The sequence below is a fragment of the Notamacropus eugenii genome, chromosome 6 (assembly GCF_028372415.1).
Source record: "Notamacropus eugenii isolate mMacEug1 chromosome 6, mMacEug1.pri_v2, whole genome shotgun sequence".
NCBI lineage: Eukaryota > Metazoa > Chordata > Mammalia > Diprotodontia > Macropodidae > Notamacropus > Notamacropus eugenii.
This window is the reverse complement of record NC_092877.1, coordinates 77,921,269-77,944,891: the sequence shown is the minus strand read 5'-3', so window position 1 is coordinate 77,944,891 and position 23,623 is coordinate 77,921,269. Positions and strand designations below refer to the sequence as shown.

The window sequence follows — 23,623 nt, the reverse complement described above, 5'->3', positions numbered from 1 at the left end:
TTGTTGGTATGAATATTCTTTTTCACCAGTGCAGATTCAGCACTATTGTAATGTGGAGATAGTCTTGAAAAGGTGCTGTAGCTGAAAAATTTGTTGCCCGTATAAGAAGGTTATTCTAAACTTCAGTCAACCAAGAAACATTTATTAAGTTGCTACTATGTGACAGCGCTGTGCTAAGCACTGAGGGTACAAAAAGAGGCAAAAGACAGTGTTTGCTCTTAAGAGCTTACAATCTAACGGAGGAGATGTTACGTAAACAAATATAAACAAAGCAAATTACATACAGGATAAATAGAAATAATTAATAGAAGGAAGGCACTGGAATGAAGAAGGGATAGATAGGGAAGACTTCTTGTAGAAGAGGAGATTTTAGTAGAGATTTAAAGAAAGTCTGACAGGTCAGTATTGAGAGCAAAGAAGGTAGAGCATTCCTTGCATAGGCGATAGCCAGAGGAAAACCCCAGAATTGAGAGATAGAGTGTCTTGTTTGTGGAATAGCAAGGATCAAAGAATATGTCTCATAGGTGAAGGTAAAGAAGACTGAAAGGTAGGAGGGGGCTAGGTTAAGTAGGGCTTTCAATGCCAAATAGCATTTTCTGTTTGGTCCTGGAGGCAGTAGGAAGGCACTGGAGTTTGTTGACTCGGAGAGTGATTGGGTATGATTGAGAGTGATTCAGCCATGTTAGTGGCTGAATGGAGAATAGATGGGGATGAGGAAAGATTTGAGGCAGTCAGACCCACCGTAGCAGACTACTGTGATAGTCCTTGTGTACAGTGATTAGGTCCTGTACTAGAATGGTAGTGGCATGAGAGGAGACAAGGGGGTGTATTTGAGAGATGTTGCAGAGCTGGAAACTTGCTAACAGTTTGGATATGGGGAGGTAAGAGGTAGCAAGGAATCCAGGATGACTTCTAGGTTGTGAACCTGAGGGGACTAAAAGGTTGGTGTTACCTTCTATAGGAGTAATGAAAGTTGGGGTTAGGGGTAGGGTTTAGACCAAACTTCACAGGACAAATCCCCTTTATAAAAGGATTTATTCTGTAAAACTTGGACTCAGTCAAAAGACTGCACCCTAGAGGGACCTAGAAGACCCCATGTAGCCTCAAGGCCACAGGTTCCCTACCCCAGTTTAGACTTTAGGAGAAAAGTAAGTTCCCTTTTAAACATACTGAGTTTGAGATGGCTACAGGACATCTACTTCAAGATGTCTGAAATGCACTTAATTCTCTTTAATAATATTTTTGTTTTATTATAGTTCCTACTTTCAGGAAATAATCTAGGAGTTTTTTTTATTTGACTTTATTGTAGTTTAAAAATAAACTATTTGTATGGTTTCTAGGACTTACAATATGTTTAAAGACTACTTCCCTTTAATTGTTCATGTGAGAAACAGTTATTAATTTGTTTATAGGTTTTATTTTTTAAAAATTGATACTAAAATATTTTCACCTAACAAATTCAAACAGGTCATTTGAAAGTTACAAATATAGCACTATTGTACGTTTTTTGTTTTTTTACTTTTTGAAAAAGAGCAGATACTATAAAAAGAAATTATTTACACAATAACCAAAATGATTTTACAAACTATTTTGCCTGGCATTTAAGGCACTCTATAATCTTGTAGCATTTCCAGTCTCATATTGTTCCCCCTTTATATACATTAACTTTTCTGCCATACTGCACAACTCCTTTCAGTAACATCAAGGAAACAAATACTGTATTTGCATTAATTTTGGTCAAAACTGCATCAATGTAGTGTTATAGATTCTTTTATATTTCACATTTGCAAAAAATATTCCTGTTTTAGTTAGCAAGGGTTCTGAACAAGTGATATCAAAACTGGGTTTTAGTTCTGTGAAGCAGCATCTTCTTATTAGTTTTTGGTATAAAGCCATTAACTTTTCCATAGATTATCAGATTCTCACTATAAATTTTCAGACTCTCAAATAACAATATTTAGGTTTAGAGTTGATAGGATATCTCCTTTAAAGTATCTTCAGTATCTTAATATTATGAAAAATTTTTAAAAGTTAGCACCAATATATAAAAATAAATTGAAAAAATTTTATAATTTGTGACTGGCAAATTTGGTTTCTTGGTCATGAAAATTCAGCTCAATTTTTTTTGTCAATATGAACACTTAAATAGAGATTTAAAAATGCTTCACTAGTTTGACAGATCAAAACTTATGTTTTTTTAGTATGTTAGACAATTAGAATTTTGTAAATATGCACTGACTTATATCACCTAATATCATTACTTGAATTAAAAAGTCCTTTTTAATTGTTACTGTCAAATAACAAAGCAGCTTTTAGTATATATTTGAGTGACACTTGTGTCCATCATTGAGCTTTACTGCAATAAACATGAAAGTGGAATACTATTGAATCAAAGAATAATTTTAATACCATAACTTTACAGTATACTATATGACTCACTAAATTATATTTTTGTGTTCATAGATTGGAAGAGCTGGCTGTGATTTGTGCCAATTATGATATTCCACATATAGTCAACAATGCATATGGAGTACAAGCTTCAAAATGTATGCATCTCATACAACAGGTAAAAAAAGGAGTTTTTAATTAAAAATTAAGTTTTCAAGTGTAATAAAGTTTATTACATTTTAAAAACAGTACTTTTGGAGTGCATATACTACTTCTGGTGACATATTAATCACAAAAGCTGAGAATACCAGAATACCAGTTCTGAAAAATATGGACTTAGAGAGTGTGGAGGCCAGAATAAGGTCATAGAGAAAGAGGAATTGAAAACACATAGATGCATAAATTTTATTCTTTAAGAGGAATACCCAGAGCTCAAGTCTTCCTTTATGTGTTTAGAATGGGGAGAAATATCCAGTGCTCCTATTTCTTGCTCCCATCTCAGTGCAACATGAGGTGTATTCTTACTTTACCTTAGAGAAAATAAGCATTTAACTTGGAAAATTAGGTGTCTGACTCAGCTTGTAGCTTTGCCATATACTAGCTGTAATGACCTTGAAGAGTGCTTGACTTCTCTGTGTTTCCACATCTGTTAAATGAAAAGGTTGAGATAAATGATCTCCACAGTTCCTCTGTTCTTTAACTGTGTGTTACCTTCAAGCTCCTTCATTTTTCCAGCATACTCTTTCTTATATACAGTCTCATGACCTCACGATGTGAACTGAGGTTCAGGTACCTAACGGCAACTATTTCTAGACCTTAGATCATCTGCCAATACTTATCCCAACTAAAATATGTTGACCTCAGTCTGCTTTCATTGTCATATATTTATCTTTGTGATGAAGGAATAGGAGTGCTGATATATAGTTTTGCTTACTGGTACATTACTTCTTAACCTTCCTGCTTATAATATGGCCTCAGTTTTTCTTTTGGGACATCTTAAGAAACATTTAATAGCCTGAAATTATGAAAATGTAACTCTGACCTTAACACTTGTGTTCTTAGCTCTTTTTACCATATTCTAGGAGTCTGTTACTTTTTCTCTTCATTGTGCTACTTACTGGTGGGATTTGTCTCTGGTCAATTTGGGTTGTGGGGTAACCAAAATAGTGATTTACAAAGGATGTTAAAGATTTAAAGAGTTAGGCTATAGGCTGTAGTACTCTGTTTTCAATTCCATGTGGTTGTTAGGCTTTTGAGCTCCAAAAAAAGCTTTTTGAGCTTTTATTCCCTATATTTGGACTTCCAAGTCAATATGACCAACAAGATGAGGACATTTTTTCTGATCTTCACAAACTCTCCAGACCTCTACAAAACAGAAATAATAAATCAGATGTAAAGCAATTTCAACTCTCTTTGTGGTCTAGGACAGTGGTATCAAACTCAAATAGACTACCTAAGTATATCATTAGGCATATTGACTTTGTTTTTAAGATGTAATGATATCTCTCTTTTATTGTATTTTTATTTATTTTCTTAAATATTTCTCAATTTCATTTTAATCTGATTTTAGTTGCACTCAGGTGTGCTGGGGGTTGGGGGTACATATTTGAAACCTCTGATCTAGATCACTGAGAACCCAAAGAAGGCAAAAACTCCATGAACACTAACCACCCAACTTGTGAGCGCTCAGCAGCCCTTCTTCTGCTGCCCATCATTCTCTCAGTGGCAAGACTGCACTATCCAACTGAGCCCATGGACTTATGACAGAAGGCAACCTCATATCCTGTCTTCCCTTCATTTCCAGTGCCTAGAGAGTCAAGCTCCAAATTCTCAAAAATGTGCTGAAGTCATGATAGCAATCATATGCTGCAACCCAGCTCTGTGAGAACAGAGGAACACAGGGAATGGGGCAGAATGTGTGTCTAGGCTTGTAATATAGCTCTTCTCTTCTGTCCTTATTTAGACTTCACCAATTCTTTCCCTGGAGGTGGATAGCATTTTTCACATCATGAGTTCTTTGAGACTGTCTTGGTTCATTCACAGTTCTTTATCATACTGTATTGTTGTTCATTTGTATAATGTTCTTCTGGTTTTGCTTATTTCACTCTGAATCACTTCATTTAAATCTTTCCAGGTTTTTCTGAAATTTTCTTGCTCCTCATTTCTTATAATACAATAGTATTGCTTTACAATCTTATACCACAACTTGTTCAGCCATTCCCCAGTTCATGGGTATCCCTTCAATTTCCAATTCTTCGCTACCACAAAAAGAGCTGCGATAAATACCCTTGTACAAATAGGAGCTCTTCCCTTTAATCCTTCGTATTTTTAGTAGAGCATGGAACCACAACACGTTCCTGAGTAATTGAAAAGAGAAATGAGGATTGAAAGCAGAATTTACAGCCTATGCAGTTGGATTATTGGCAGAATACAAATAATTGGCCAGAGGAAAAATTTGAATTTGCCGTGGCTATTCTAAGCAAAGAAGCAAATGAAAGAACAATGGATTGGGAATGCAAAGTGAAGGACAGTCTAGAAGAAGAGAAGCAAAAAGAAATAACGTTAAAAGAAAGCATGCTCTCTATACAAGCAAAGTATGTTTCCTGTGTTCCCAGGTATTCTAAAGAGCAGATATGGAGCTATGTGTTAAAATATGGTTGTAACACATATTTATTGGTGTTGGGGGTGTAAGCTCAGTTCCATGTGGACAGTCTCGGGCGGGTAAAGGTGAGAACTTCTAAACCTTAGAGTTCTCATGAGGCCCCCCAGGGAACAGCAGGGAATTGAGGTGTGAGACCGAGCTATCTTGTGAATTTCCGCCTCTTCCCATGAGAAAAGTGATGAGAGAGAGCATCCCCGCCCTTGAGATTGGCCCGGGTCTGAGCACACCTATTGTTATCTAACAGGCACGGTATTCAGGTGCAAACTATGTGGCAGGAGAGCTTAAGTAGGGTCAGGAAAGCCTGAAGGCGCTCTTAGCGCTGAGGGGCCCTTAGAGGACTGAAGGCCCCTCTTCTCTCCTTTCTTCCCTCTCCCCTCTCTCCCCACTTCCACTTCCAATCTCTTACTGTAAGATCTTTGCCTCCTGGGGAGATTCCTCGCTCCCCAGGAAGAGTTCCCCCTGCACATGTAACCAAGACCCTGAATAAAGCCTAACCCTTGTTCGACTCTGGAAAGTCTCTTCTCTCATACGTTTATGCAGTTTGGCCAGCCGAAGACCTGCGATAGGTAAGGTAAGACTCGGGTAGCCCTCAGGCCTCTAGGCCTGGCATATTGGAACTGTTAATACAGATAGGAAAGTTATAGATGCAAATAAAGAAAAATCTGCGAGGAGGAATTGATAGTGTCATTTATCAGATGAGGGAACTGAAAAACATTAAGCACAGGTTGTATAGCTAGGCACTAGGACTTAGTTTCATATTTCCAATTTATTAAGTTTTCTGGTTTTCATTAGGACTTTCTAAAATAATTATGTGATATGGAATTATACAAAGAAGTATTACTTTTAGGATTTGCAAAGCAGAACCAGTTTCAATTTCTTTGATCTTAGGGATTGTTTTGTTTTACATTACTCATAGTTAAAGCCAGATTTGGTGTTTAAAGTACTCATGTAAAACAAGAATCTCAGTTTACCAAGAGCTTCAAGCAGTTGTTGATCAAATGGATAATTGTGAACCTTCTTTGGAATCTGTTTAGTCATCCTGAATCTTATGAGCAATGGTCAGAGCTGCTTTCTTTAGGTGTAGAAAATACTATTGGTACTTACTATTAAATCTTAGGTGTGTGCTTTGGGACACCAGTGATTCCCAGTGTTTTAGGGAGTAATTAAAGTTTGTAAATTTCTATTGGACTGAGAAAAGTTGACATGTATTGCGATATTAGCTGTTGTTATGATTCATTTGGGACAGCTAAGTGGTGTAGTGGATAGAACACTGACCCTGGAGTCAGGAGGACCTGAATTCAAATCTAGCTTCATACACTTAATAACTGTGTGACCCTGGGCAAATCACGTAGTCTTGATTGCCTCTTCCTGGCTCCTCCCCATACAAGGATTCATTCCAAATAACAATTAAGAGATGAAAGTGATAAAATGTAAATGTGTGCCCATAAGACTCAGAGCTCTTAAGTTCCTGATTTTTAACCATTGAAAATGGCTTAACTTTCCATACGTGTTCTGCATTTTTTTTACCTAGACCCTCCACAGGCCCCATGCTATCTCCTTAGTCTTTGTTTGAGAACTTTCCCCTTGGATTGGAGTGCTTATATGCTTTTCTCCGTTTTTCAAGGGAGAATGAGAAAACATGAATCTTCTACTGAAGTTACTGTTCTGTTGTACATGCCATGTGTATTATATAAGCCTTGCTCGTTCTTGCTTCTTTATATTAGTTTATATTTCACCTACATGGAGTACTCTCTTGGTTATACTTTCTGCCAGTCCAAATCTTAGACTTCTTTGAGCTACAGTTCAATTCCTCCTGGCATCTTTTATTATTCAGTTGAACGTTTGTTAATAGCATTTAAGGCTCTTCTCATTCTGGCTCCAAACTACCTTGTCAAGCTTATTTCTCATTGTTCCCAATCATGTACTCCGCCTTCTAGTCAAACTGGTCTACTTTGCTACTCTCCAAATTTGACGTACCATCTTGTAACTTTGGACAGGCTTGTGGTGCCAGAAATGGACTGACTTGCTACACTAGACTGAAGGGTCTTTGAGGATAGGAATCTTTTATTCTTTTTGTATTCCCACAATTCAAGGAAAAATGGTGCTAAATATATGTATTGACTTGATGGATAGCAAACTTTTGTTGAGTGGATAAAAAAGTAAGTTATTCTGTACTGTGACAGATTTATAGATATTAATTAGCATTTATTTTCCATGAATAGCTTAAAATACTAAGGCTGAAATACATATTTATACACTGCTTTACTTCTCTAAAATTTAAAACTGGTTTATGAAGAAAAAGACTAACATTTAATTCTGCTAATTAGCAGAATTAAGCTTGTAAGAAAACAGTATTTTTATTTAACTTCATTTGATTTGTACTTATTTTAACAATATTCCTTTGTATTTCACTACTCCAGTTATTGTATATCTTACAGTAACCTAGCAATAAACACTTCATATTTCATAACGTTTGATTTCAGGGTGCTCGAGCAGGTAGAATAGATGCCTTCGTCCAGAGCTTGGACAAAAATTTTATGGTCCCAGTAGGTGGAGCTATCATTGCTGGCTTCAGCAGCTCCTTCATTCATGAAATCAGCAAGATGTATCCAGGTAAATAAGCTAAGTGTCCTTCAGCAGAAGCTGCATTTATTTTGCTCCTGTGATAACTTTTCTTTCCCAGAGCATTGTCTTTTTATGAGAGTAAACTGTCCTTTATTATTGCAGGGAGAGCCTCTGCTTCCCCATCTTTAGATATTGTTATTACCTTACTATCACTGGGATCGAATGGCTATAAGAAGCTTTTAAAAGAAAGAAAGGTAAGTGTGTTTTCAATTATAAATATATTGCATGTTGCAACACCACTTGTTAGCATGTACTCCTGTTGCCTGGGAAGAGCTGGGAATGCTGATTTGAGCCAATATCAGTGTTCTAGGGGACCTTCTCTGATCTGTACACAATGTAAGTGCATATACTTGGTATCAAGGATATGTGGATCATTTCCAGAAAACCAACTACTGCAATTTCTGATTAGGTTAATTACAGTTCCAATACCAATTAAAAGTGGAGGCTATTAAAAATATCAAGAAGATGATAAGGAATTTTTATTTACATTTCTGTACTAAAATTGAAGAGCTATTGACATCTTGAGGAGTCAACCAAGAGGGAAAGTGGTAGAGAAGGGATTTGACCCTTGGCCTTACTCCACAAATCTGCCCTTGCAAAAGCTGTTCTCATTATTGGTATGGAGAGGCAAAAAACCCTCAAAATTTTAACTTTATCTTTGTCTCTGAAAACATATTTAATAATAAATACATCCTGAATTCTGTGATTTAACTGCGGTGTGGTACACAGTAAATACCAAATGGACATTGCAGAATTGAGAAAACAAGTGCTGTCAGGAAGGAGAGATCACTATAATGATCAGGGAATGCTTTACTAAGGCATTGCTGTTAGAGCTAATAACATAAAAAGTTGGTTAGACATTAGGGAGGAAAAGAGAGGGGAAAGTCTTTCTAGGAGGAGCAACAAAGTAAGCAGTGTCTTGGAAATAGGACTATGAAGGTCTATTCAAGACACTGTGAACAGGCCAGTCTGGTGAGAGTAATTTTGCAGAGAGGAGTAGATTATGGCCAGATTTTATAGAATCTTAATGCAAAGTAAAATGGTTTGGGCCATTATTCTTATAGACATTTGTTTTTATAGATAGCTATTGAAGACTTTTGAACAGGGGAGTGATAAGCAGTGTTTTAGGAAGATTAACCACTTTTGTGTGTCACTGTGATTCCTCATGGGATGAAGGGAACCTTGGCTTCTTGAAAGCTCTGCCAGCACAGTGCAAACTCTGGTCTCAACTACCAGATGAAAAAGCTTTGACTGTGGTCGTGTCATTGGACTATAGCCTAATTAGCTGTGGAGAGGACTCTAGACTGAAAGGCTGATTTTTTTGGTGACAGTAACTCATGAAATTATCTAATCTACCAAGGCATAGGGAAGAAATAATCATATCATTGATGTCACATCAGATATCTTTTGAGGTATTGAAGAATGTGCTGGGATGGAGTGGGAGAGAAGTTGAAAGTGTTAAGAATGGTTCTGACTACTTATATTTTTTAATTGTTATTTTATTTATTTTTAGTGTTCTGCAATCACTTTCGTATATTTTATATTTTTTTACCTCCCTTCTTCTTCCCCTCTCCCTCCTCACTCCCTCCCTGAGATGGCATACAATCTTATATAGGTTCTACACACACATTCCTGTTAAATACATTTTCACCTTAGTCATGTTGCATAGAAGAATTAAAATGAATGGGAGAAACTGTAAAACAAAACAAAACATAATACAAAAGAAAATGGTCTGCTTCAATCTGTGATCCAGTTCCATAGTTCTTTCTCTGGACGTGGAAGGCATTTTGCCTTAAGAGTCCATCGGAAATTTTTTAAGTCCTTGCAGTGCAATGAAGTACTAAGTCTACCAGAAAAATTCTTCGCACACTGTGGTTGTTGCTGTGTACAAAGTTCTCCTGGTTCTGCTCCTTTCACTCAGCATCAATTCATAAGTCTTTCCAGGCCTCTCTGAAGTCTTCTTGTTCATTATTTCTTATAGCACAATAATATTCCATTATATTCATATAACATACTTGTTCAGTCATTCCCCAATTGATGGGCATCCCCTTGATTTCCAGTTTTTGGCCACCACAAGGAAAGCTGCTATAAATATTTTTGTACATGTGGGACCCTTTCCCATTTTTATGATCTCTTGGGAATACAGTCCTAGAAGCGCTATTGCTGGGTCAAAGGGTATGTATATTTTTTGTAGCCCTTTGGGCATAGTTCCAAATCACTCTCCAGAATGATTGGATCAGCTCACAGCTGCACCAACAATGAATTAGTGTTCCAGCTCTCCCACATCTTCTCCAGCATTCATTATCTTCCTGTTTTGTCATGTTAGCCAGTCTGATAGGTGTAATATGTGACCCTCAGAGTAGTTTTGATTTGCATCTCTCTAATCAATACTGATTTAGAGCAATTTTTCATATGACTATAGATAGCTTTAATTTCTTCCTCTGAAAACTCCATGTTCATATCCTTTGACCATTTATCAATTGGGGAATGACTTGTATTCTTCTGCATTTGACTCAGTTCTCTGTATATTTTAGAAATGAGGCCTTTATCATAGACATTAGTTGCAAAAATTTTTCCCACTTTTCTGCTTCCCTTCTAATCTTGGTTGCATTGGGTTTGTTTGTGCAAAATCTTTTTAATTTAATTTAATCAAAATTATCCATTTTGCACTTCATAATGTTCTTTGTCTCTTGTTTAGTCAAAAATTTTTCCATTCTCCATAAATCTGACAAATACGCTATTCCTTGCTCCCCTAATTTATTTATAGTATCAGTCTTTATACCTAGATCATGTATCCATTTGGACTTTATTCTTGTGTACGGTGTCAGCCATTGGTCTGTGCTCAGTTCCCGCCACATTATTATCCAATTTTCCCAGCAGTTTTTGTCAGACAGTGAGTTCTTATTCCAGAAGCTGGGGTTCTTGGGTTTATCACACAGTAGATTGCTATATCTGTTGACTACTGTGTCTTAAGTACCTAACCTATTCCACTATTCTGCCCCTCTATTTCTTAGCATGTAACAAGTGGTTTTGGTGATTGCTGCTTTATACTACAATTTGAGATTGGGTAGAGCTAGGCCACTTTCCCTACTATTTCTTTTTATTAGTTACCTTGATATTCTGGACCTCTTGTTCTTCCAGATGAATTTTGATATTATTTTTTGTAGGATGAGAAAAATAATTATCTGGTAGTTTGATTGGTATGACATTGAATAAGTAAATTTTTTTAGGTAGGGTTGTCATTTTTATTATGTTCACTCAGCCCACTCACGAGCAACTAATATTTTTCCACTTACTTAGATCTGACTTTATTTGTGTAAAAAGTGTTTTGTAACTGTGTTCATATAGTCTGTGGGTTTGTTTTTTGCAGGTAGACAAGGCAAGCAGTTTAACATAGGTAATACATGTTCAGTCATACAAAACATTTCCATATTAATCATATATGAAAAGAAAACACAGACCAAAAAAAACCAAGACAAAGAAAGTTAAAGAAAATTGCTTTGATCTGCATTCAGACTCCCATCAGTTATTTCCCTGGAGGTGGATAGCATTTTTCTCATAAGTCCTTCAGAATTGTCTTAGATCATTGTATTGCTGAGAATAGCTAAGTCGTTAACAGTTGTTCATCATACAGTATTGCTCTTATTGTGTATACTGTTCTCCTGGTTCTGCTCACTTCACTTTGCATCATTCATGTGAGCCTCTCCAGGTTTTCCGAAAGCATCCTGCTCTTCATTTCTTGAGCAGTTACATTCCATCACTATCATGTACCATATCTTGTACAATATCCCTTAGTGAATTGATGGGAATTCCCTCAAAATCCAACTTAACTCCACAAAAGGAGCTGCTATAAATATTTTTGTATATGTAGATTCTTTTCCTTTTTGTTTTTTATCTCTTTGGGATACAGACCTAGGAGTGGTATTTGCTGGGTCAAAAGATATTCAGAGTTTTGTAGCACTTTGAGCATAGTTCCAAAATGTTCTCCAGAATGGTTCAATCAGTTCACAATTCCACCAGCAGTGCTTTAGTGTCCCAATTTCCCCACATCCCTTCCAGCATTGGTCATTTTTCCCTTCTGTCATATTAACCAATCTGATAGATGTGAAGTAGTACCTCAGAGTTATTTTAATTTGCATTTCTCTAATCAATAATGATTTAGAACATTTTTTCATATAACTGTAGATAGCTTTGATTTCTTCATCTGAAAACTTCCTGTTCATATCCTCTGACCATTTATCAATGGAGAAATAACTTGTATTCTCATAAATTTGACTCAGCTCTCTATGTATTTGGGGATTGGGCCTTTGTCACAAAAACTTTTTGTAAAAATTTTTCCATAGTTAATAATTAGTAATTGTGAATTTCTCTCTCTCTCTCTCTCTCTCTTTTTCCTTCTCTCCCTTTTTCTCTCTTCTTCCTCATCTTTCTTTTCTGCCTCCTTTACCCTCAAAAGGGGATGTTAAAGGGGCAGCTTCTAGAGAAGCTTGAAGGGAATGGGACAAATAACCTTGGTAAGAAGGATAATATCCTTCTGTAGGACTCTAGAGCAAAGGAGGAGCATTGGGGATGATGTTGAGAGACTTTGAATTTAGAATTGAGGAGCATAAACATATATCATGCTTATGATACATGGCTTCAATTATCTTTGTAAAGTATATGAGATGTGGTCTGTTTCGTAGAGAGTGGGGAAAAGGAATGTAAATCCTAGTTTGAGAAGAGAAACGAATGTTTGGAAAAGCCTCAAGGGAAGTTCAATAAAATGTCAAGGGAAAGTTAAAAGGGTTGTTGTACAAAATTAATTGAAGGCTTAATTGAAATTAGATAATAAAAATTTGTAGTGGATTTAGTCAATATGATTTGTACAGTTTTGTCCAGCAATTGTCCTGCATTCTGACTGCTTTTTTATCTTATAACTCTAAGTTCAGTACACCTTCTACTATACCATAATTGTAGACATCTTTTTAGGTATATGTGCCTTATCTCTCCACCTAGCTCTGTAAAGACAAAGAATATGCCAGGAGAGAGGAAGGAGATGATGGAATTAATGCAGGATTTAGGTTTGGGATAAATTGCAGTAGAGCCAGTTAACTACAGGTTGGTATTTTGAAGGGAGAAAAATGAAGCCAGAGAAGCAGTAATAGATTAGGAGAGGAGGAAGGACCAGAGTAATGAGTTTTGAGAGGATGAAGAATAGTTTTGAGGTGAATAAGGGATAGGGAGAGAGAAAAATAAGAAATTGTGGTAAGAGAGGAAAAGGGTAATAATGAAATTAAGGATAATGACTATCCCCTCTGTGTGACTACAATGGAGTGAAAATATGGGTCATAGGGATTTAGGAGGGTGGTAAACTGGGCACCATGATATTTAAGAGGTTCACCAGTATGTATGTTGAAATTTTTAGATAGAAGAGAATGATTTGAGGTGTAGAGGAAGACTGAATCAGGTATTGAACTCCTTGAAAAAGGTGGAAGAATGATTTGGAAAATTGGTAGAAAACTACCTCCATGATCTGGATGAAGCAAACCACCAAAAAGGAGAGGTTAATGACTGTTTGCAGCAGGAAGAGAAACTGAAAATTTTATTAAGAGACTCCAATGTGTAGGACAGCATAAGAAAATCTATTAATGGAAATGGGTGCCTGACAATGGAACAAATTTGCTACTATTTCTGTAGTGTTTTGTTTTTGTCATCATTGCATTGGGATTCCTAACACCACAGTCTCTGTGGTGCTATGCAAAGTAGAAATGACCCATAAGAAAAGGAAAGGAATTGGGGCTGGACCAGACTAAATCTAAAATGAGAAAAATCAATGCTCCAGTCCATTGGTGTCAAACAAAATAGAAACAGACCATTAAACCATACATAAAGGATCCCTGAGGCCTTTGACTTAGAAAACCACATATTAGCATTATCTGTATTCTACAGTATTTTTCTTTATTTTGTTAAATATTTCCCAATTATATTTTAATCTCAGTTGGGCAGGACTAGGGAGTATTGCTGGCCATATTGGGCTCCATGTTTGACACCTCTGTTCTAGGCAGCATAATCTTTGGAAACGTAAGGAAAAACATGTAGAAGAGTCACAGGATGAGAAGGCATGAATGAAGTACAGTCTTCACCAATGAAAATATTTGTATCAAATAAGTGGAAATCATAATGGATGACTTTTAAATAATGGGTTCAAGTTTATAGAGGTTTATAACATGTTATCAGCTTAATCAGTTTAAAATCCTATATATTTTGTTTATTGAGAACAAGGAATATTTGTTGGAATTTTCAGAAGTGGTGAAATACTTATTTTAGGATTGTATCTTTACAAATAATTAAAACTTTAGGTTTTAACAACTTCATCTAACAAGCAAATCTTTTCATTGAAAATGTGGATATTCTCCATAAACCATAATTGCAGATATGTATTATAAATATTGGTTTTTTATTGAATTTGTTGCAGAAGTAAGGGCCTCTTTTGTTTAAATGTACTTGCTCTTGAACTGTGAAAATTTAATAGTGATAGTTTATTGGTTCAGCTCTGGAGTAGCTAAGGCAGAGCCATTATGCTCTCAGCTAGAGCTATTTATATACTATCACTGAGAACTCCTTTTTATATTATTGGCGTTATTGCCTCCTAAAAAAAGGAGTGTTAAAAGAAAACTTAGGAATTTTTTTATTCTATGCCCTTATTCGTAGCAATGATATTTTTAGAGGTTATTTCATCCAAGCTTAGATCTTTGCAGAAAAGGCTTTGTCTTCTTTGCAGTAAAGGCAGACAAGAACTCAGCTTGAAATCTTTCCTTCTCAATCCTTCTGTTTTGAAGGGGTAAAAGGATCAGACAGAGTGGAACTGAGTGTGTGAATTGAACCCCTTTGTCTTTGGCCCCCTCCTCATGAAGAAATCTACTTGATTGATGAGAAAGTTGCCTGAAATCGCCTGCCTTGTAGAAAGAAGTCTAAACTTTCAAGAAGCTGCTTCTGAACTTCTCTATGCAAAATGAAAAATAAACCTTAGTGGGTATCCTTATTTCAGTTTTGCTTTAAAAGAAACCATTTATCTTGGACACTTTTTCCTTCCAAAGAAAAATGTTCTAGTGTAATAGGCCAGGTAAACATTCCTTTAGAATTTGTTCTTGTGAACATCTGTTGGACTGGTTACATACCAAGTGTAAGCTACTGCAGTGTAACTCTGGGTATCTATGGTATGAAATAGAATGGACAGGAAGTACTGCTATAGGAACATAAAATATTTCAAACCATATTATTAATAGTAATAGTTATTGATATTTATACAGTACTCTGTAGTTCACACAGTGCTTTAGAAAGTGATTCTCACAATAAACCTTTAAAGAAAGTGGTACAGGTTCTATTTTCCTTGTTTCACAAATGAGGAAACTGAAGTACAAGGTTAAAGGACTTAACCAAGTTCACTCAGCTAGTAAATTTAAACCCAGGTTTAATGTGTTGGTTAATGTCTTGGTTAATAACCCAAATCTAGCTCTCTTTCCACTCTACCATATTTCTAATAGTTGTGGAATATTTTAGACACCAGCTAGATTTGTAGTCATCATTTTGGCTTACAGAATTAAAAGTGGTGCAACTTTATTTAACCAGTCTTCAGATAGCTTTAGTAATAGAAGTTCCTACAAACAATGGTTGTAGTTACATAGGAAATCATATATTAGCTTTTTAAGCTGTCTACATCTAATGATAGTATTATGGTAAGCATTGTGATCTCAAACACATGTACAGGTTTGTGTGTGTGTATGTGTGTGTGTATGTGTGTTGACCCCATTGGTTCTGCTTCACATGTACAAGTGTGTGTGTGTGTGTGTGTGTGTGTGTGTGTGTGTGTATGTGTGTGTGTGTGTGTTGACCCCACTGGTTCTGCTTCTAAGGTTAGGGTGGAATAAAACTGAAGGATATGAGGTTTAGGGCGAAGCCCCTAGTCCCAGTTTCTAGACCCTGTCCAAGTATGATAAATGCAGAGTTCTTCCCCTTAGAACATGGAGTTCATATACTCTCATCCCTTGCTCTTTGCATTCCCTAAGAGGAATCTTAGGAGGTAAAGGTAGTTAATAGTAGTTTCAGACCTCTTGTCCAGGATTTATTACTAAGGCATCCCAACATAGTGCCAGAAGTTTGATATGTCAAAGGGAATTCCTGTGAGGCAGTTAGGAGGCAGAAGCAGGTGAAGCAGTCAGGTTTATTCTGACCAGAAACATCTTTGGCAGAAGAAGGGATACTACCTTGAAGGGTCATTCACTGGTCAGTTGTAATGGGAGAGATTTGGCCCTATAAAGGTGAGGGGGACTTGTATAGGGGATTAAGTGTGGTTATTCCCTTCTTTCCTTGACTCTTAGTGGGGTTGGATTTGGCTAGAGCCTGTTGGTTAATGATATGGTGGTGTAGGATATATATAGGTTTTGATATGCTAAGTAGGCAATTCCAAGATGGTGGGGAAGGATCCTAGTAGTGAAGGGGCAGAGGCAGGGGCTGTTAATGACTGGCAAGCAAGATACTCTAGAGTGAATGAGTCAAAATTAAATAGGTGTGTGTGTGTGTAAAAATATACGAACACTGTATTACACTTCTCGTACTAAATTGTCTTTGAAATCTTTGATTCTTTTTTTAATGAACTATTACCTACATAATTGCACAATAATTATATTTAAATGTGAAATTCCATTTTTAGCTTAACCTAAAAAAGTGAAATAATATGCATTTCAAAGGAACACACTAATCATTGTATCATTGTTTAGGAATTTTTAAATGATTATTTAAGACCAACTTCTGCAAGACTTGGTGAATTTTTGCCTCTGTGGGGGTTTTGGAGGCATTATGTTTCATGACTGCAAATCAATTTGCAAAAAGTCTACTGAAGTGTAATAGTTTAATATAATTTAACATGCTCATGTTACCATGGTGTGAAGTTGTTTTTTTTCCTTATTCAGAAATAAAGCTGACATTAGCATTCAAGTATATAGTTCAGTTTATCTCTAGTGAGAAGTCTTTTGAAATTAAGTTAAATATAGTACAAAGGGCAGAGAGAATCAATATTATTTCATTTCTTTTAAGTAAGGCCTTTCTCTATATATTTGCTTGGGGTGCTTATAAATTTCTCATTATAGGAATATTTTATAATATATGTCAGTTATAGATTTAACCATAATAAAAAAATAGTACTGATTCTGAAATCTTTTATCTGTCTTGTAAAAAATTGCTTAGCTAAGTCTTTATATAGGGGATAGATGTTTAATGTATTTTTAAAATAACTTTTAAATACTGTGGATGCTAATGTAAAAGCAGTAAAATCTAAACACACAGTAAGTGTCTTGTACCACTTGCTATATATAACACTGTGGCATAATAGATTTCTGGATTTGAGACCAGGAGACTGGTTTGAACCCAGGCTTGGATACTTACTAATTATATGATAATTGTCAAATTATTTCACCTCTCTGAACTTCAGTTACCTCATCTGTAAAATAATAATAGTTATATAGCACCTAGTGTGTGCCAGGCACTGTACTAATATAAGCAGTTTATAGTTATTATCTTATTTGGTCCTCACAACAACCTTGATAAGTAGGTGTTATTTTTATCCCCATTTTATAGATGAGGAAACTGAGACAAGCAGATGAAGTGATTTGCCCAAGGTCGCACAGATTTCTAGAACTGAATTTGAAATCAGGTCTTCCTAAATCCAGGCCTCTACTCTATCTACTACATCACCTAGCTAGAAAAATAATTCTTGTACAACCTGTCTCAACAGGATGCTTGTGAAAAAACAAACTTTGTAAATGTCAAATTGCTATATAAAGTGAATTATTATCATAATGATTAAATAATTGAGAACTCTGCTTACTAGAAAACACCACACTTTGTGCACAATAGGTGCTTGGTATATATATTTCAGTTCTCCAGTGGAACTGTTAATTTCCTTATTGTGCCTGTTTCAGTTAGTGTTACAGATCTAGAAACTATTCATATTTGGCTATCCTGTTTGATTCTTATCTATTTCCTTCCATAAATTCTTCATGAGATTTGGGAGGGAGTTGCTTTACATTGCTTGTATACCAGTAAGCAGTGCTCATTGATTATTCCTCACCCTTCATACTTTATTGGCCCATATTTTCTGGTCATCTCTCTGGTGACATCTTTTATGCCACTTTACTTGTACAATTTTTTATTTTAGTTATATTGTAACCTAATCACAACTTCCCTGTGTCTTTCCATTGCCTTTTGGTTGACCTTCAATTTGAATTCTCAGGAAACCAATATTCCATGACTTGTGGTCATATAGCCTCACTAGAAGAATGTTGTTAAAACAACGGGTTTTTTTGTTTGTTTGTTTAGGGAAGAATCATGTTACTGAAAATCTCATGTTACTATCTACTCTCCTCCTTTTCAACTCACTGTTTAGTTCATTGTCCATGGACAACATCTGTCTAAGATATGTCCTAATAATGGACCACCTCTTTGGGTTTTTTATCTAATTGCATTTCATAAACAGGAGACTTCCTTTATCCACTTAGTTTTTCTAATTTGATAGTTATGTTGAATCCTCTTGAATGATTATAAATAGCATTTAGAAGTCTCTGCAGTATAGTTATACACAACTATCAATAAGAGTAATAAGTAATTTTCAGTCATTTTAACATTTTTATGGTCTAAAGGTTTTCATATTGCAGGGACAGTTGAAACCATGTTACCAAATATAAGGAGTATTGCATCAGTTTATACAGTAGCATTAACAGTAATGACCAGAGTGTTTCCATTAGAACATTAGAAATGAGCATTGAGCAATTATGTTTTTAGTGTGTCAATAAATTCAGAAGAGCTCTAGGTATTTCTCCTGTTAGGTCTTTGGGAACGGTTTCTCATTTACAGAAATAGCCAAAACAGGGGAGACAAATTAGCTGTAAATCATATTCCTGAGGTTGTACTATTATGGGATGGTCATGGCCGCAATAGTAGAGTCAGAATTTACAAGTCCATATTAAAAAAAATCACAGCATTATTAGAGTACTTTAAGGCTTGCAAAGCACTTTGGTCCTCACAGCAGCCTTGGAATGTGGACGCTGTTGTTTCCATTTTATAGAAGAGGAAATCGAAGCTAAGACAGGGCCTTACTGCTTATAGGTTGGCTGAGGCAGGATTTGAACTTGGATCTTCCTGACTTCAGTGTTTCTTTGTCTGTTGTAAAAGACCACGCACATTTCTAGTTCCTGAAAGATGTTGCCGACATTGAATTTATTTAGCTGCATAGCTTTTTTTTTCTGCTCAATAAAATGTCAATTTGTTAGGAAATGGGGCTAATTCATTATTGTCTTTGTATTCCCATTTCTTAGCATAGTGTTTGGTGTACAGTGAATATTTAACAAACACTTGTTGAATTAAAAAAATGAATGAACACAAATGAATTTTACTACATGGGATCAGAGATTTGAGACCTACTTTTAATTCCTAAAAAATTCTTCAGTTCCTGGGATCTATGGATGGGTTGATTTATATGACAGGTTTAATGTTACTTTCAATTTATTTTTTTCTGTTTATGTGAAGTTTAGCAATTAATAAGTATACTTTTAAATTTTTTTGAATGCCATTTTCTCTCTTTTTTTTTTGGCAGGAGATGTTTTTATATTTATCCACTGAAGTAAAAAAACTATCAAAACTCCACAATGAAAGACTGTTGGATACATCTCATAATCCTCTCTCTATAGGTAATTTTCCTTCTTATTTCTCATAAATATTTCTGACTTAATGAGCCCTAAACTACTTTCTAGAAGGAAATAAGTCATTTTTGGTAGTTGGATAGGCTTTCTGGCTTCATGTGTTTCAGTGACTAAATCCTCTGATCTAGTAAAGTTTCACATAACTTCTGCTTGACTTATTTCTAGGGAGTCTTCTACACACTAAGAAAATCTCAGTCAAAACAGATATATTCATCATAACTACTTGCACTGCTTATGTATATCCATTGTAGCAAGTAATAGGAATTCATTGTGTAATACCTATTAGATATTATAATAATATAATACCTATTAGATATTATTTCTGACAGTCTGTTTTTAGAAGTTGTATTGTTTTTTTGTGCCAGTCATTTCTCCTTAATTTCTTTCCTCCATTAACCTTTCCTTTTTAGAACAAAAAAATTTAAGTAAAACCAAGTAACATAGTTGACTATATCTGAGAATGTGCAATGTTTAGGATCTATAGTCTCCCATCTCTGCTGAGAAGCAGGAAGAGATAACAGTAAAAAATTCTGCCAAATAACAAGCAGATATGTCAGTCACCTAGCAAGAATAGGAAAAAAAAAATTAGATTTTTTTTTTCTTACATCATTGATATATAATTTTGGAGAGAGTAGATTTTGACATATAATTTTTATTGATGTAGGAAACTTGTAAGAAAATTCCCTTTACTCATACAGATTGACAATTTAGAAACTTAGAAAGTAGGCTTGCTGAGAAGGGTAGGATTTCTTTACCTATATTTTTTCAAAATAGTTTATGTATTATTTGGATTAAATGTGCCTTAAGTGTTTGGTAGAATTCACTTGTAAATTCATCTGATCCTTGGAATTTTTTCTTAGGGAACTCATTGATGGCTTGTTCAGTGTCTTTTCTAAGATAGGGTTAATTAAGTATTCTATTTCCTCCTTTGTTAATCTAGACAGTTTATATTTTTGTAAATATTCATCCATTTCACTTAGATTGTTAGATTTATTGGCATATAATTAGGCAAAATAGCTCCTAATAATTGCTTTAATTTTATCTTCATTGGTAATGTGTTCACCCTTTTCATTTTTGATATTAGCAATTTGGTTTTCTTATTTTTTTAATCAATCAAATTAACTGATTTTTTTCCATCAAACTACCTCCTAATTTCATTTTTTACTTTAAATTTTATTAATCTCTCGTTTGATTTTCAGGATTTCTTTTCTGGTTTTTATTTTGAACTTTAATTTTGTTTTCAGTTGCATGCCCAGTTCATTCATTGATCAGCTCTTTTTCTCTTTTATTGATGTCTACATTTAGAGATATGACTTTTCCTTAAGTACTGCTTTGTCTGCATCCCATAAATTTTGGAATATTGTCTCATTGTTGTCATTCTCCTCAATGAAATTATTGTTTCTAAGATTTGTTCTTTGACCCATTCTTTCTTTTTTTCTTAAATTAATTAATTTTTAGTTTTCAGCATTCACTTCCACAATATTTTGAGTTCCAGATTTTCTCCCCATCTCTCCTCTCCCCCGCCCCAAGGTAGTATGCATTCTGATTTCCCCTTCCCCCAACCTGCCCTCCCTTCTCTGGATTTCTATATTCCATTGCATATATAACTTATTTCCATTTGCACATAAAAATAGTTTTTAACGTTTATTTTTAAAACTTTGAATTCCTCATTCTCCCCCTTCCTCCCTCCCCACACATTCTCCTTGAGAAGGCAAGCAATTTGACGTAGGTTATACATCTGTGTAGTCATGCAAAACACTTCCATAATTGTCATGTTGTGAAAGACTGTGTCTCCCTCCATCCTATCTCGACCCCCCTTTTATTCTGTTTTTTCCTTTGACCCTGCCCCTCCTCAAAAGTTTGCTTCTGATTATCCCCTCACTCCATCTGCCCTACCTCCTATCACTTCCCCCCACTCTTATCCCCCTTCCCTCCTGCTTTACTTTAGGGTAAGATAGATTTCCATACCCAGTTAAGTATGTATGTTATTCCCTTCATAAGCCAAATCTGGTGAGAGTAAGGTCCACTCATTCTCTCTCACCTTCCCCCTCTTCTCCTCCATTATAAAAGCTTTTTCTTGCTTTCTTTATGTGAGATAATTTATTCCATTCTACCTCTCCCTTTCTCCTTCTCCCAATACATTCCTCTCTCACCCTTTAACTTTATTTTTTAGATCTCATCCCTTCATATTTAACTCACTCTATGCTCTCTCTATCTGTCTCTGTTTCTTTCTCTCTCTCTTTTTCTCTCCATATACATACATATATGTGTGTGTGTATATATGTGTGTGTGTGTATATATATATACATATATATATATATACATATATATATATATATATATATATATATATATATATATATATATATATATATATATATATATTCCCTCTAACTACCCTAATACTAAGAAAGGTCTCATGAATTACAGATTTCATCTTTCAGTGTAGAAATGTAAACAGTTCAACTTTAATAAATCCCTTATGATCTCTCTTTCCTGTTTACCTTTTCATACCTCTCTTGTTTCTTGTATTTGAAAATCAGATTTTCTATTCATCTCTGATCTTTTCATCAAGAATGCTTGAAAGTCCTCTATTTCATTGAATGTCTGTTTTTTCCCCTGGAGAATTATATTCAGTTTTGCTGGGTAGGTGATTCTTGGTTTTAATCTTAGCTCCTTTGACCTCCAGAATGTCCTATTCCAAACCCTCCTGTCCCTTAATGTAGAAACTGCTAAATCTTGTGTTATCCTGATTGTATTTCCACAATACTTGAATTGTTTCTTTCTGGCTGGTTGCAATATTTTCTCCTTGATCTGTAAACTCTGGAATTTGGCTGCAATATTCCTAGAAGTTTTATTTATTTATTTATTTATTTTTAATTATTAAATTTATTTATTTAACTTTTAACATTCATTTTCACAAAATTTTGGGTTACAAATTTTCTCCCCTTTTATCCCCTCCCCCCCCAAACACCAAGCATTCTAATTGCCCCTATGACCAATCTGCTCTCTCTTCTATCATCCCTCTCTGCCCTTGTCTCCATCTTCTCTTTTGTCCTGTAGGGGCAGATAGCTTTCTATACCCCTTTACCTGTTTTTCTTATTTCCTAGTGGCAAGAACATTACTCGACAGTTGATCCTAACACTTTGAGTTCCAACTTCTCTTCCTCCCTCCCTCCCCACCCCTTCCCTTTGGAAGGCAAGCAATTCAATATAGGCCATATCTGTGTAGTTTTGCAAATGACTTCCATAATAGTTGTGTTGTATAGGACTAACTGTATTTCCCTCCATCCTATCCTGTCCCCCATTACTTCTATTCTCTTTTGATCCTATCCCTCCCCATGAGTGTCGACCTCGAATTGCACTCTCCTCCTCATGCCCTCCCTTCTATCATCCCCCCCACCCTGCTTGTCCCCTTATCCCCCACTTTCCTGTATTGTGAGATAGGTTTTCCTACCAAAATGAGTGTGCACTTTATTCTTTTCTTTAGTGGAATGTGATGAGAGTAGACTTCATGTTTTTCTCTCACCTCCCCTCTTTATCCCTCCACTAATGAGTCTTTTGATTGCCTCTTTTATGAGAGATAATTTGCCCCATTCAATTTCTCCCTTTCTCTTCCCAATATATTTCTCTCTCACTGCTTGATTTCATTTTTTTTTAAAGATATGATCCCATCCTATTCAATTCACTCTGTGCACTCTGTCTCTATGTATGTGAGCGTGTGTGCATGTGTAATCCCACCCAGTACCCAGATACTGAAATGTTTCAAGAGTTACAAATATTGTCTTTCCATGTAGGAATGTAAACAGTTCAGCTTTAGTAAGTCCCTTATGACTTCACTTTGCTGTTCACCTTTTCATGGTTCTCTTCATTCTTGTGTTTGAAAGTCAAATTTTCTTTTCAGCTCTGGTCTTTTCATCAAGAATACTTGAAAATCCTCTATTTCATTGAAAGACCAATTTTTCCCCTGAAGTATTATAGTCAGTTTTGCTGGGTAGGTGATTCTTGGTTTTAGTCCTAGTTCCTTTGACTGGAATATACTGTTCCATGCCCTTCGATCCCTTAATGTAGAGGGTGCTAGATCTTGTGTTATCCTGATTGTATTTCCACAATACTTGAATTGTTTCTTTCTAGCTGCCTGCAGTATTTTCTCCTTGACCTGGGAACTCTGGAATTTGGCCACAATGTTCCTAGGAGTTTCTCTTTTTGGATCTCT

At 35.6% G+C, this 23,623-nt stretch overlaps 1 protein-coding gene across 1 annotated transcript in view; it reads left to right on the top strand.

The window, feature by feature from the left end:
- Window positions 1-23,623, top strand: part of SEPSECS (Sep (O-phosphoserine) tRNA:Sec (selenocysteine) tRNA synthase) — a 69,115-nt gene that overhangs the window by 33,184 nt on the left and 12,308 nt on the right. The window contains exons 6-9 of the mRNA XM_072620388.1: window positions 2,464-2,566; window positions 7,534-7,663; window positions 7,778-7,869; window positions 19,302-19,395. Of these exons, the coding sequence (XP_072476489.1) occupies window positions 2,464-2,566; window positions 7,534-7,663; window positions 7,778-7,869; window positions 19,302-19,395 (419 nt within the window). The remainder of the gene's footprint in view (window positions 1-2,463; window positions 2,567-7,533; window positions 7,664-7,777; window positions 7,870-19,301; window positions 19,396-23,623) is intronic.